At 44.7% G+C, this 16,012-nt stretch overlaps 1 protein-coding gene across 1 annotated transcript; it reads left to right on the top strand.

The window, feature by feature from the left end:
* The first annotated feature begins 267 nt into the window (after positions 1 to 267).
* On the top strand, positions 268 to 3,354 carry LOC122007922 (phenylalanine ammonia-lyase 2-like). Its single transcript, XM_042563460.1, has 2 exons — positions 268 to 728; positions 1,450 to 3,354. The coding sequence occupies exons 1-2, from the start codon at positions 340 to 342 to the stop codon at positions 3,197 to 3,199; spliced, it is 2,139 nt and encodes a 712-aa protein (XP_042419394.1). The 5' UTR covers positions 268 to 339; the 3' UTR covers positions 3,200 to 3,354.
* Positions 3,355 to 16,012: the final 12,658 nt, after the last annotated feature.

Raw genomic sequence — 16,012 nt, 5'->3', positions numbered from 1 at the left:
AAATTCTATAGAACTCCAAAATATTCTTTTCACAATAACATAAAATTTTATAAAATCAATAAAAATCAATCTAACTCCATAAAAATTTATCATTAAAAAAATCAATAAAAATCATTCAATACTCAATTAAATACAACTTTCCTTCCCGACAAACTCTCATCTCCTTATTTGGCACGTTCCATCCGACCGTTGGCACGTGATGCAAACTAACCCCCGACCCAACTCGGCACCTCTCTGTTTAAAACCTTGTCCTTTACTTCCCAGGGAAGAGAAAGACACTTCATCCTTTCCCCTCCCCAGCCTCTTCCTTCTCATCCTCGTTCCTTTCCCAATACGTAGATGGATCTCCCCAACGGATCCTCCGACGCCATTTTCGGCGACCTCTGCCTCAATGCCCCCGCGGATCCCCTCAATTGGGGCGCAGTAGCGGCGGCGTCGGCGGGGAGCCACCTGGAGGAGGTGAAGAGGATGACGGAGGAGTTCCGCCAGCCGTCGGTGCGGATCGAGGGCGCCGCGCTCACAATTTCGCAGGTGGCGGCGGTGGCCGCCTCGGCGGAGGTGAAGGTGGAGCTGTCGGAGGAGAAGAGGGAGGGCGTGCAGGCGAGCAGCCAGTGGGTGGTCGACAGCTTGAGCAAGGGCAAGGACAGCTACGGCATCACCACCGGATTCGGGGCCACCTCCCACAGGAGGACCAAGGAAGGCGTCGCCTTGCAGAACGAGCTCATTAGGTCACCTATTTCTCCTCTCTCTCTCTCTCTCTCCACATTAATTTGATAGTTTTTCGTCAAATCTCGAACTCATCTAACTGCATCATGAACTTCTGCAAGTTGATTGTGAATTTGACTAAATCATCCAAAACAATTTCGGCGACAAATAGAAAGCCAGATTTTTCAAATCGTCCATTCTTTTAAGTTCAAGTTAAAAGGATTAAACTACAAGTTGGAATAGTCAACTTGAAGTAAGTGGGAGAGTTGAAATCATGCTCCATTGGTTGTCACCCATTTTATTTAGGTCATCATCCTCATATCTAGGGTGGTAAATAAGTCGAACCGAGTTTTAAATCAAGTTTAAAATGAATTAAGTTTTTAAAATGAATATTCAAATTTGGCTTGATTTATTTTTTATCAGTTTGAGTTTGCTTGAATATGTGAATATTTACTTGTGAATGAATATGTGATCCAATGATAAGTTGCAGATGAACCAATTTTGACTATCTTCTTACGATTTTGTCTGTTTTATAAGAAGACAATTTTTTCACTCCAGATTTCATCTCTCTCCTGGAGGCGTTTCACTTATTTAGTATTTGTTTATTCATAGAAACTCATTATTTCATGAACGGAGATTAAGTATCAATCTAGCAGATTATACTATGTTATATAGTAAATTCAATAATTACTGTAGTTGATTATGGTAGTTTGAGCACGAGATTTTTTGGCCTTTGCCGTGCAGATTCCTCAATGTCGGAATATTCGGCTCCCGGCTAGACGCCGGCCACACGCTGCCGTCCCCCGTAGCCAGGGCGGCTATGCTCGTCCGCATCAACTCGCTTCTCCAGGGCTTCTCTGGGATCAGGTTCGAACTCCTCGAGGCCATAGCTAGCCTCTTGAACTCCGGCGTCACCCCTTGCCTTCCCCTCCGGGGTACCATCACCGCCTCAGGCGATATCGTGCCCCTTTCCTACATCGCTGGACTCCTCACCGGCCGCCCTAACGCCAAGGCGCTCGCTCCAAGTGGTGAGCTCATCGACGCGGCTGAGGCCTTCCGCCGTGCCGGCATCACCCACGGCTTCTTCGAGCTGCAGCCCAAAGAGGGCCTTGCGCTGGTTAACGGCACGTCCGTCGGCTCCGGCCTCGCCTCACTCGTGCTCTACGACGCCAACATCCTCGCTCTCCTTGCGGAGGTGCTCTCCGCTGTGTTCTGCGAGGTGATGCTGGGGAAGCCCGAGTTCACAGACCACTTGACCCACAAGCTCAAGCACCACCCGGGGCAGATTGAGGCGGCCGCTATCATGGAGCACGTCCTCGCCGGAAGCGCCTTCCTCAAGCTCGCCGAGAAGCTCCACGAGCAGGACCCCCTACAGAAGCCGAAGCAAGACCGGTACGCCCTTCGCTCTTCCCCCCAATGGCTCGGCCCTCAAATCGAGGTCCTCCGAGCTGCCACGCGCTCCATCGAACGCGAGATCAACTCCGTCAACGACAACCCCCTAATCGACGTCTCGCGCGACAAGGTCCTCCACTGTGGTAACTTCCAGGGCACGCCTATCGGCGTCTCCATGGATAACGTTCGCCTCGCCGTCGCCGCCATCGGTAAGCTCATGTTCGCACAGTTCTCCGAGCTTGTCAACGACTTCTACAACAACGGCTTGCCCTCCAACCTCACGGGCGGTCGGAATCCCAGCCTCGATTACGGCTTCAAGGGCGCCGAGATCGCCATGGCCTCCTACTGTTCCGAGCTCCAATTCCTCGGCAACCCTGTCACTACCCACGTGCAGAGCGCGGAGCAGCACAACCAGGACGTGAACTCCCTGGGGCTCATCTCTGCCAGAAAGACGGCGGAGGCTATCGACATCCTCAAGCTAATGGCCGCCACCTACTTGGTTGCCCTCTGCCAAGCCATCGACCTACGACACCTGGAGGAGAACCTGAAGAACGCCGTGAAGAACACTGTCAGCCAAGCGTCCAAGCGGGTGCTCACCACCGGCCCCACCGGCGAGCTCCACCCCGCGCGGTTCTTCGAGAAGGACTTACTCACGGCCATCGACCGCGAGCACGTCTTCAGCTACATCGACGACCCCTGCAGCTCCACGTACGCATTGCTGCCGAAGCTGAGGGCGGTGCTGGTGGAGCACGCGCTCGGCAACGTCGAGAAGGAGAGCGAGCACAGCACCTCCATCTTCCAAAAGATCTTGGATTTGGAGGAGGAGCTCAAGGCGGTGCTGCCCAAGGAGGTGGAGGCGGCCCGGGCTGCTGTCGAAATTGGCAGCGCAGCTATAGAGAATCGGATTAAGGAGTGCCGGTCCTATCCCTTGTACTGCTTGGTGAGGAAGGAGGTCGGGGCGGCGTTCCTCACCGGAGAAAAAATGCGGTCCCCCGGGGAGGAGTTCGAAAAGGTGTTTTCGGCAATCAACGGAGGACTTCTCGTCGGGCCTCTTCTCGAGTGTTTGAAGGAGTGGGATGGCTCCCCACTTCCCATCTGTTAAGAAATCGGTTTGTGAAACTAGTCATGTTAGTGTTCTTGTTCCATTCTTCCAATTGTCGTCACCCTAACAGCATCCATAATAATGGGAGCTCCTTTGTGATGCTCTAAGAACATTTGTTTTTTTTTTCTCTGTAATTCTTTGTAACTTGTTCCAGTAATGAACAAGAAGTTTGCAGGAAAAAAAAACATATGTTTTCCTTATTGTTTCTGTGATTTGATCTGACACGGCGCATGATAATAGACGTGGTCAGAAGTCAAGTCCACGGAGCGATCAGAAGTCAAGCCCACAAAGCAGTCATAAGTCAAGTTTACATGGCAGTCAGAAGCAAATCCCACGTGGAGGTCAAAAGTCCGACCTACGTGGAGATCAAAAGTCCGGCCTACGTGGGAATTGAAGGGTCAGGCTATGGGATGGACCTGGTCGGACACAAGTGGCACCGGAGACACAAGGACTAAAGCGTACAAGTCGGGATATGCAAGCCAAGGATGGCAGGTCATGATTTATAGACTCACGACACTGAGACACAAGGACTAAAGCGTATAGGTCAGAATATGCAAGCCAAGGATGGCAGGTCAGAATTTACAGACTTACGACATCGGAGACACAAGGACTAAAGCGTACAGGTCAGGATATGTAAGCCAAGGATGGCAGGTCAGGATTTACAGACTCGTGACACCGAAGATGTAACTACTAAAGCGTACAGGTCGGGATATGCAAGCCAAGGATAGCAGGTGAGGATTTACAGACTCGCGACACCAGAGATACAAGGACTAAAGCGTACAGGTCGAAATATACATACCAAGGATTACAGGACAGGACTTATAGACTTGCGGAACAGGATAGTCGGACCAAAGCATACAGGTCGGGATCTACAAGATAAGACTCGCCGAGCAAGACAAGCGGACCAAAGACGTACAGGTCGGGAGACACGGTTAGGATGGACAGGGTAGGATAGGCAACTTAAGCTTGGCAGGTCAGGAACTAGCAGAATAAGACAGACAAAATGGGATACGGATCAAGATGAACAAGACAAGGTAGTAGGCACAGGTCTGGATCTACCGAGATAAGCTGAATGGTAAATACGGGGCAGGACGTACCCATCTGAATTTGGGGGACAATAAACACAAGCTGGGGATTGAGCCAGGGAATGCAGGTCTGGGCTCACAAGTCAAGATTTATAGGTACGAAGACCCAGCATAAGATTAACAAACCAGGGTGGACAGACACTACACGACAATCAAGTCAGAGAATTGTAACAACCCGTCAGAGAATAATCACCACCTGTCAGGGAATATACTAACGGTCTGCGGTTCGTTACCGCCTGATCCCTTCTCAGACCTATAGCAAGATGTCACGTGTCATTCACCGCTAGACAAAGCCTGACACCCGTCATTCTCTGACACTCGTCAGGCTCCAGAAGCATCTACTATCATATAAAAAGGGAGGCTTTGTCTCTACCCAGGTACGCTCACTCGTCATTTCATTCTCGTCTTTTACTTTTTCATCCTTTCACTGTTATTCTAGGAAAAAAGTACCTGATTGAGCATTGGAGGGTTTGACCCGGGGACTTTTTCCCTGGTTCTTGGTCTCTGACAGAGAGGGGGCTTGTCTGAGTGTGCGCAGGGCCCTCGTGTCATCGTTCCCTGTTGGAGTGTATACTGAAAGCCTAAGCTTTTGTAAACATTTGTCTTGAATAAAGAATCGTATTTGGTCAAATTATCTACATTTGTTTGTAGTTGTTCAATTAATTTATATTGTAGATAACATAGCATGTGGTGTCACATGCAGAAGATAATGTTATCAGTACCTTATAAATTATAAACAGTAGCTCACGACCAAAATTGAAAGGAACAAACCATTAGAAGGTCGTAGTGTAATTAGGTATCAGTTTATCTTGACTGTATAATTACACTAGTACACTTAGAGTGTATTGAGTAGGACCATTTGAGGTCGTTTCTTTTATACTGATTTTATAAAGAAACAAAGACCTCGGTTATTATGGAAGTGTTTGCTCTTAATCCTAATATAATAACAAGCACATATATTTGATATTTATTTCTTTAATTTATCAATGGGTGAGATTTAGTTCGATGAATCAATAAGCCCGATAAGTTGGGAAATGGTATCACTTATAGTGTGTGTTGTTGATTATAGAAGGAAACTGTGTCCTAGAGATACTAGGTTGATAATGTCCCCAAGAGGAGCTCATAAGGATTGTCATGTTAAACCCTGCAGGTGGACTTAGTCCGACATGACGATAAGGTTGAGTGGTACTACTCTTGGACTAAGATATTAATTAAATGAGTTGTCAGTAACTCACTTAATTAGTGGACATTCGATATCTTAAACACAGGGAGACTAACACACTCATAATAAGAAGGAGCCCAAAAATGTAATTTGGGATTGGTATGGTAGTTCAATAATAGTTCTCTAGTGGAATGAATTATTATTGATAAAATTAAGTTGTGTGTTCGAGGCGAACACGGGATGCTTAATTTTATCGGGAGACCAAAACCAATTCCTCCTCTCGGTCCCTATCGTAGCAAGTCTCATGAACGCCGATTAGAGATTCACGCTGTTGGATGTAGCAAGGAGTAGGTCGCTGACCCTGTTATCAGCTTTGGGTCGCAAGACCTGGAGGGACTGGAGTTGCCTCATGATGACGCCCTTATCATCAGAGCGGTCATAGCCAACAGCCGCGTAGCCAGAGTCTTCGTTGACACTAGTAACTCTGTCAACATGTTGTTCAAGTCTACCTTCAAAGAAATGCAGATCAACGCCAACGAGCTCCAGCCGGTGGCTACTTCTCTATATGGCTTTACTGGTAATGAAGTGAAGCCCATAGGCCAGACCAAGTTGGTCATATCCTTGGGGAACGAGCCCTTAGTCAAGACCAGGAGGAGCACCTGCCTTGTAGTTGACTCGCCCTCTTCTTACAACGTTATTTTGAGTCGACCGGCCTTGCATGAATTCCGAGCTGCGGTTTCTACATTTCATCAGAAAATCAAATTCCTGGTAGGGGAGCAGGTCGGGGAAGTTAGGGGAGAGCAGCGGGTCTCTAGGCAATGCTACATTGACATGGTCAAAGTGGAGGTTCGCAAAGCACAAAGGACTCGGGACGGGGTTGTGCACGCCATCCAATAAGAACCCCTGCCTATGGCTGAAGAACCCATTCCCTGGGAGGAAGTTCAGCTATATCCTGAACGTCCGGAGAGTTTTACTCGGGTAGCAGGTGACTTACCTCCCGAGCTCAAAGAGGAACTGATCTAGTGCTTGACCCGCAATAGAGATGTCTTCGCCTGGTCTGCTGAAGAGTTACCAGGGGTCAAGCCTGAAGTAGCGGAGCACAAGTTACACCTCTTTCCTGACGCCTGGCCTGTCAAGCAAAAGAAAAGAAACTTCTCGGCCGACCAGAATAAAATTATCAGAGTTGAGGTAGATCAGCTCAAAAAAGCAGGACACGCCCGAGAAGTACAGTTCCCGTCCTGGCTTTCCAATGTGGTCCTAGTAGCAAAACCCAATAATAAGTGGAGGGTCTGCATAGATTTTCAGGATCTCAATCGGGCCAGCCCTAAAAATTGTTATCCTTTGCCCAGAATTGATCAGCTGGTAGATTCTGTTGGAGCAATCTGGGTACCCTAGGTTTTGATGTTTGGGCAAAGGTTTAAGTTAGGTTTATTATTGTATTTGATATGCATTGTGAGTGTGCAGGATATAGGTACAACAAGGAAAGTCCAAGTATGATCTTGGCAAAGGAGGAAAGTCCAAGGATGAGTCTTGGCGGTGTAAGTCCAAGCATGTAATCTTGGCAACGTAAGTTCAAGTGTGACTTGGCAATGGATGAAGTCCCGGAGGCGCAACCTCTTGGCAAAGGAAGACCCGACAACAGTGACAAGGTCGATGGAAGCTCTAGAAGGCAAGACGTGAAGGATGGGGAGACATCCGAGAGACGCAAGGCTGATGGAGGAGGCTAGAATGCTAGGTCTAGGTTGGTCAGGTGAGGATGAGTGCTGAGAGATTGTACTCGGGGTAAAATCCTAAGTTTAGGGTTTACTGTAGCGTTACTGTAGCGTTACTGTAGCAGTCGACTGCATGTTTTAGCAGTCGACTGGTACAGTCAACCGCGCAGTCGACTGGGTGCGAACAGAATGGTTATGTTCGTTCGGTCAGTGTGGAGCAGTCGACTACATGTTTTGTCAGTCGATTGGTATCGAGCCGTTGGGATGTAACGGTCGAATTTCCACAGAGGGCAGTCGACTGCTAGTTTTGGCAGTAGACTGGTAGGCGGGGTTTTCTAACTTGTGGCCTATATAATCAAACATTGGAAGCTTGGTTAAGGTTGACAAAATTAGTGGTGGTTAACCCTAATTAGAGTCTCCAAGTGCCTAAGTGATCTAGCGTACTTGTACGAGGTTGTGGCGAGGTTTCTCCACCCACAAGGAGCTACGTGAGCTAGCCGGAAGTTCCCCGGGGAATTATCCACCGAAGGATCGGGATCGTCCACCTTACGGACAGCTGTGGAGTAGGAGCTTTATCTCTAAACCACGTTAAATCAACGTGTTTGGTTTGCTTTCTGTTGTTAGTATTTGTATTTTATTTTCCAATACGTACTAACAAGTGTAGGAAGTGACGATTTGGGTGAGACGCTATTCAGCCCCCCCCCTCTAGCGGTGTCAAGGTTCCAACAGATTCTACCACCGGCTATGAAAAAAATTACATTCTAGATGCCTATCAAGGGTACCATCAGATCCCCTTAGCCCTGGAGGACCAGGAGAAGGTCAGTTTCATTACGGCTGATGGTACTTTTTGTTACACTGTCATGCCTTTTGGACTCAGGAACGCTGGAGCTACTTATCAAAGGATGATGGACAAAATCTTTCGGGAGCAAGCTGGGTGCAATGTGGAAGTTTATGTGGACGACATACTTATCAAATCCCCCTCAGCCACAAATCTAATAGTCGATGTGGAGGAGATCTGCGACACCCTTCGACAGTATGAGTTAAAATTAAATCCCCTGAAATGTTTATTTGGGGCCAAAGGAGGAAAATTTTTGGGATACTTGGTAACGGAGCGGGGAATCGAAGCCAACCTTGAGAAAGTCCATGCACTCTGGGATATGAAGGCTCCCCAAAACCTGAAGGAGGCACAAAAATTGGTGGGCAGGATAACATCTCTGTCTCGGTTTATCTCCAGATTAGCAGACAAAGCGGCGCCCTTCTTTAAAGTGCTCAGGAAAGCCTCCAAATTCCAATGGGATGAAGAGTGTACGCGAGCTTTTAAGGAATTAAAAAAGTATCTGGAGACCCTACCTTCTCTATTCAAGCCTATTACAAGAGAGTCGCTTTGGGTCTACCTGTCAGCCACCCCCGAGGCCGTGGGGGCGATGTTAGTGAAAGAGCAGGACAATGTACAGCGGTTGGTGTACCTTTTTAGTCATCTATTGAAAGAGGTTGAGTCTAGATACACAGCCCTGGAGAAGTTAGTTTACGGACTGGTGCTCATGGCTCGGTGTTTAAGACCCTATTGCCTGGCTCATCCTATCACGGTCTTGACGAATAACACCATGGGAAAAGCCCTTACCAACGTCGAGGTTGCAGGCCGACTTATCAAGTGGGCGACAGAGTTGGGGGAATATAATATAGCTTATCAACCTCGTACAGCTATTAAAGCACAGGCCTTAGCTGATTTCCTGACCAAGATCCATCAGATTGACACACAAGAAACTTGGAAGGTATATATGGATGTGTCGACCACACATCAGGGAAGTGGTGTCGGAGTTCTTCTGATATCACCTCAGGAAGACATCTTGCAGCTAGCCGTGCAATTAAATTTCAGGGCCACAATAACGAGGCGGAGTATGAAACTTTATTGACAGGTCTACATGCAGCCCGACATGTGGGGGCTGCCCGAGTGATTGTTCACTCAGATTCCCAATTGGTAACACAACAAGTGGCGGGCAATTTTGAAGTCAACAGTGATAAGCTACAAGTATATCGAGAAGCTTACGAGAAAATGAAAGAAGAGTTCAGGGAGGTCACGATGAGCAAGATTACCAGAGCAGAGAATGGTCGAGCTGACGAGTTTGCCAAAATGGCTAGCTCCCTGACAACATGGGTGTTAGATAGGTCAATAGCACAGACTTTCCTAATAGCTCAGATAGATCTTCAGAATAACATGGATGAGCCAATTGACTGGAGGGCCCCAATGATTAGTTATCTGCATTAAGGTATACTACCGACCGATCTGGAGGAAGCACGGCTGGTCAGGAAAAAGGCCTATGCTTACACCATGATTGGAGATCTGCTATATAAGCGGGCGTTTTCCAGACCTTTACTTAAATGTTTAAGCATGGAAGAGGCGGAGCATGCTTTGCGAGAGATGCATCAGGAGTGTTGCGGCAGTCATGCGAGAGGTCGGACATTAGCTCGCAAGGTGCTGCTGGGCGGTTATTTCTGGCCCATATTATAAAAGGATGCTCAGCAGATGGTAAACACTTGTCTGTCTTGCTAGAAGCATCAAAATCTGACACATATGCCCACCTCAATGCTAAGGACGTCCATTGTTTCTTGCCCCTTTAATCAGTGGGATATGGATATTATAGGATCATTCCCTATGACACTAGGTCAAAAATGGTTTCTACTTGTGGTCATGGATTACTTTTCTAAATGGGTGGAAGTCGAAGCCCTGGCCAGAATTACAGAAAGAGCAGTTATTAAGTTTTTATGGAAAAATATTCTGTGCAGGTTTGGCATACCCATAAGCTAGTATCAGATAACGAAAGATAATTTCAAGGTCGGAAGATCCAGGCCTGGTGTCAAGGGTTTGGAATTATTCAGGCCTTCACATCCGTAGCCTACCCGCAAAGTAATGGGTAGACAGAGGTTATTAACCGAGAAATTGTGTGGGGACTGAAGGTTAAGTTAGACCATGTTGAAGGAGATTGGGTGGAAGAATTGTAAAGCATTCTCTAGACCTACCATACAACACCTCGGGAGGGCACAGGCCTCACTCCTTTTCATCTTGTCTACGACAATGAAGCGGTGGTACCTATAGAGGTCAAGGTGCCTTCCATTAGGAGGATACTATATGACGAGGAGAATGCTGAGCGGCGACTCACATAGTTGGACCTCATCAGTGAAACTCGCGAGCGAACAGCAGCCAGGCTAGCGGCCTATCGACAAAGGATGAGGCAAAATTATGATAAAAGGGTGGTTCCTAGCTTCTTCAGGGAAGGGGACCTGGTCTGGAAGCGAATAAAGCATGTTGAGGATGTGGCTAAGCTAGCACCCCAATGGGATGGATCCTACAAAGTTATTAAAAAGTTGCCGTCAGGTGCGTATTACCTACAGGACGGCAGGAGTAGGAATCTAGACCGGGCCTGGAGCGCTAATTATCTTCTGCCTTACCGCACATAGATAACTTTCTTTTCTCCAACCGGTAAGAATATTTGCTTGGTCAGGATTGTTACGTCCTTTGTAAATTGTCAACCCCATTTTGGACTCATACACAGAAAGCAAGAAGTAAAATATAACATTAAGTAGGAAGTAGTTTGGTTTATACAGTACAATATACAAACACAGATTACTTAAAGGCAGAAAAGACTTCATCGGGTATTTCATCCAAAATATGACGATGATCTAAGAAGTCTTCAGGGGGAGTAAACCTAAAATATCCTTGTTCATACAGTTGTCGCATGGCCCCTGCTGCACCATAAGCAATGGAGGTCACAAGGCGGTCCCCAACCTGGACCCCAAACTCCCTATAATGGAGGTAGGCTTCCCGACTCAGCCAACAGCGTTCAATTTCTCCCGCCCTGTATATTTCCAGAGCTGAGGTAACTCCAGAAAGGCCAGAACGAGCTTGTGGCAGTTCAGCCTTCAGGGTGTGCAGTTCTGCAACTTGGGATTCCAAAGTTCTGGCCTGCTCTTGTAGGAGGGTTTCTTTGGATCTTAGCTCTTGGGTCAATTGATCTACGTTCTGCTTATGGAAACTCTCGGCCTAGCGTTTCCCCTCACGGAGGCCTTGGAGCTCTTGGTTGGCTTCCCGCAAAGCGTGTTGGTGCTAAGCATTGGCCCTCTTCAAAGCCCCTATTTCAGCCCTTGGGGCACGACCGGCTACTGCAGGATCATTTAATTGCAATTCCAGCTCAGCTACCTTATCCGACAACACTTTATTACGATGGTAATAAAGATGAAGAGTTTGATTCATCATCAGAGATTCAGCATGAGCCTGAGCCAAAAGGGTAAAATGTTTGAGAAGAGTGGAAGGAGTGTTGTTGCACGAATAGGTGAAGCTCACCTAGACATACAACTCCGAAAACTTATCCATCTGATCAGGTACAGACAGGCCTTCCATCTGCTGAAAGCTTTCATCCCAACATGTAGCTAGTTGACCTCTTAGAATCAAGTAGCTAGTGGGAGCATCCTGTTGTCGCATTAGCCCTGACTCAGAAGGTTTGGTGGAATAATACTCGTGATAAGAGGGCTCCTGTGTCGGTGAAGTTGTTGCCGCAGGTTCGGGAGGATTGAGAGGGGGCGAGTGAGATGGCCCTGGACATGATTCATCAGGCAGGGAAGTCGCTGAGGGGCCCGCCGTATCGCCTGGTGTTCTTGAAAGAACATTGACAGACAAAGAGGAAGAAGCAGGTCGGGAGGAAGTTGGAGCTTGCTCCCGTGACCATGGGGGAGGGAGATCCGTGGGGGTCGCGGGACTGTAGGCAAACACAGCAGGATCCTGGACATGCAAGGCTGGAGTTGGAATGGAAGACCTGTTAACTGGGTTAGCGGACGGACGGTCAGCACTTAGGTCTGGTGATGTATACCTTTGGCGAAATCTGTAAGTCAAGGGCTGGTCGTCCGAGTCCGAATCTTCAGAAGAAGGTCGAGGTCGTCGAGTCGAAGAAGGCGTAGCAAGTCTACTGATGGGATCAATAGCGAGACGTGCCTTCTAGGCCGCCTAGTGTTAGAGTGTATACTAAAAGCCTAGCTTTTGGTATAAACATTTATCTAGAAATAAGAATCACATTGGTCAAATGTCTACATTTATGATAAATGTAGTTGTTCAATTAATTTATATTGTAGATAACATGGTGTGTGGTGTCACACACAGAAGATCATGTTATCGGTTTCCTTATAAATTATAAACAGTAGCTCACGACTAAGATGGAAAGGAACAAACCATTGGAAAGTCGTAGTGTAATTAGGTATTAGTTTATCTTAACTATATAATTACACTAATACACTTAGAGTGTATTGAATAGGACCATTTGAGGTCGTTCCTTTTATACTGACTTTATGAATGAACAAAAACCTCAGTTATTATGGAAGTGTGTGCTCTTAATCCTAATATAATAACAAGCACATATATTTGATATTTATTTCTTTAATTTATCAATGGGTGAGATTTAGTTCGATAAATCAATAAGCCCGATAAGTTGGGAAATGATATCACTTATAGTGTGTGTTGTTGATTATAGAAAGAAACTGTGTCCTAGTGATCTAAGTTGAGAATGTCCCCAAGAGGAGCCCATAAGGATTGTCATGTTAAACCCTGCAGGTGGACTTAGTCCAACATGACGATGAAGTTGAGTGGTACTACTCTTGGAGCTAGATATTAATTGAGTTGTCAGTAACTTACTTAATTAGTGGGCATTTGTTATCTTAAACACAGGGAGACTAACACACTCATAATAAAAAGGAGCCCAAAATGTAATTTGGGATTGCTGCGGTAGTTCAATAATAGTTCTTTAGTGGAATGAATTATTATTGATAAAATTAAGTTTTGTGTTCGGGGCGAACACGGGATGCTTAATTTCATCGGGAGACCAAAACCAATTCCTCCTCTTGGTCCCTATCGTAGCCTCTAGTATATAGAGATTTATACCCACCGCATACCCACCTTCTTGTTGGAATGTATACTGAAAGCCTAAGCTTTGTAAACATTTATTATGAATAAAAAATCACATTTGGTCTAATTATCTACATTTGTTTGTAGTTGTTCATTTAATTTATATTGTAGATAACATAGTATGTGGTGTCACATACAGAAGATGATGTTATCAGTACCTTATAAATTATAAATAGTAGCTCACGACCAAAATGGAAAAGGAACAAACCATTAGAAGGTCGTAGTGTAATTAGATATTAGTTTATCTTGACTATATAATTACACTAGTACACTTAGAGTGTATTGAGTAGGACCATTTGAGGTCGTTTCTTTTATATTGACTTTATAAAGGAACAAAGACCTCAGTTATTATGGAAGTGTGTGCTCTTAATCCTAATATAATAACAAGCACATATATTTGATATTTATTTCTTTAATTTATCAATGGGTGAGATTTAGTTCGTTGAATCAATAAACCCGATAAGTTGGGAAATGGTATTACTTATAGTGTGTTGTTGATTATAGAAGGAAACTGTGTCCTAGAGATACTAGGTTGATAATGTCCTCAAGAGGAGCTCATAAAGATTGTCATGTTAAACCCTGCAGGTGGACTTAGTCCGACATGACAATAAGGTTGAGTGGTACTACTCTTGGACTTAGATATTAATTAAATGAGTTGTCAGTAACTCACTTAATTAGTGGACATTCGATATCTTAAACACGTGGGAGACTAACACACTCATAATAAGAAGGAGCCCAAAATGTAATTTGGGATTGGTGCGGTAGTTCAATGATAGTTCTCTAGTGGAATGAATTATCATTGATAAAATTAAGTTGTGTGTTCGGGCGAACACGGGATTAATTTTATCGGAGACCAAAACCAATTCCTCCTCTCGGTCCCTATCGTAGCCTCTTATTTATAGAGTTCTATACCCACCTATACCCACCTTCTATACCCACCAATAAGGGGTCGGCCAAGCTAGCTTGGGAACCCGGCCTAGGTATAAAAGTGGGTGGCGGCCCTAGCTTGAACCCAAGCTAGTAGGGCCGGCCAAATAAAATTAAAAAGAAATTTAATTTTAATTTTTATTATTATGTGGAAGATATATTTTAAAGAGAATTAAAATTAAAATATCTCTCTTGTAAAAGATTTACAAAAGATTAAAGAAAGAGATTAGATCTCTTTCCTTATTTGTAGATTGGAGAGATGTTTTATTTTTTCTTTAAAAATTATTCACATGTTGATAAAATTAAAATTATAAAAATTTCCTTTTATCAACCATGAAGAGATTTAAAAGAGAAATTTTATTTTTTAAAATTTCCGGAAACAAATTAGGAAGTTTTAATTGTTGATTAAACTTGTCCTCTTTTGTTTCCAATGATGTGGCCGGCCATCTCAAGTTAATTGGGAAATTTTGTTTTATTTTTCTCAATTAATTCATGTCAAGAAAAATTAAGGAAATTTTATTGTAATTAAATTTTCTAATTTGCCTAGGCCAAGGAATATAAAAGAAGGGGTAGGGGTGCCTTCATGAGACACAACATCTATTATTCCTCTCCCTCTTTTGTTCCTTGGTGTGGCCGGCCATCCTCTCCTTCTCTTCCTCTTGTGGTGGCCGAACCCTTCTCTTCCATTGGAGCTCTTGTGGTGGCCGGATACTACTCGGAGAAGAAGAAGAAGAAGGAGAGAAAGCTAGCATCTCTTGGAGCTTGGTTAGTATTTTGATTTTCCTCCTTGGTGAAGTTTTTCCTTTGTGGCCGAACCTTGCTTGGAGGAGAAGAAGGTGGTTGGTGGTTTCTCATCTCGGAAGATCGTTGCCCACACAACGTTCGAGGTTAGAAGAGGAATACGGTAGAAGATCAAGAGGTTTTTTCTACAATGTATAACTAGTAATTTTTCTTTCCGCATCATGCTAGTTATTTATGGAAATAATACCAAATACAAGAGGCTTACGTTCTAGAATTTCGAATATGTTTTTCGATGTTGTGTTCTTTTGTTTTTTCTTTTCCTTGTGATTTGATTGTTCTTTTTGGTTAACCTAAAGTTATTTTAGGAAATTAAATATTACCTTTCTATAAAAGGTTTTGTCTAGTCGGTGGTGGTTGCTCCCATATCCAAGAAGGTCATGTGCCTCGCCACGTCAGTACTGGGAACCAATTATGGAAATTAATATTTAATGGAATTAATAACTTAAGGTGATTTGGGTCGAACGTGTTAAGTTCCGCAGGAGACCCAAGTCAAAACCTAAAAGAACGAATAGATTAAGTTTTGGATCAAACGTGTTAACGCAAGCGATCCAAAATTTAATTTAAAAGAACACATGGTAGCTAGGAAAGGTTCGGACCTTTGTACAAAATTTTTATGCAGTGGAACCTATAGGTTTTCAGAGTAGCAACCAACAATTGGTATCGAGCTAGGGTTTTCCCTGTGTATTTGGTATTTAGTTTTAATTATGCACATGTCATACATAATTTAGGCGGGATAATAGTAGGATGTGCTAACTTTGTGGATGCAGAGGATCCAACTATTATGGCTTTTAGTTAATTATGTGTGTGATTGGACCCTTGTACATGTCAAGGGCAATTTATATGTGTGTGCATGATTGTATTAAAATACAGAAGATGTATTTAGTTTTATTAGGATTTTATTTTTAATCTAGATACATGTACATTCCTTTTATGGAATATAGGATCAAAAATGTAAAATTCTATTTATGTCGTGGATCGAATCTTGCAAAGCGTGGAACCTTCTAAGGACCAGAGGCGCAGCGGAACTAGGAGCAAGATGGATGCGACAGCTAGACCCGGAGGCGGTGGCCAAATATGGCAGCAGCTTGGGATGACAACACACGGAGGACAATTAGAGATAAAAGCCATAATAGTTGAAAATTAAATTTTCTATTTATTGCTTTTATATTGTGCTGTGTG

Source organism: Zingiber officinale, chromosome 8A (assembly GCF_018446385.1).
Source record: "Zingiber officinale cultivar Zhangliang chromosome 8A, Zo_v1.1, whole genome shotgun sequence".
NCBI classification, from domain to species: Eukaryota; Viridiplantae; Streptophyta; class Magnoliopsida; order Zingiberales; family Zingiberaceae; genus Zingiber; species Zingiber officinale.
This window is presented reverse-complemented; position numbering and strand designations above follow the sequence as displayed.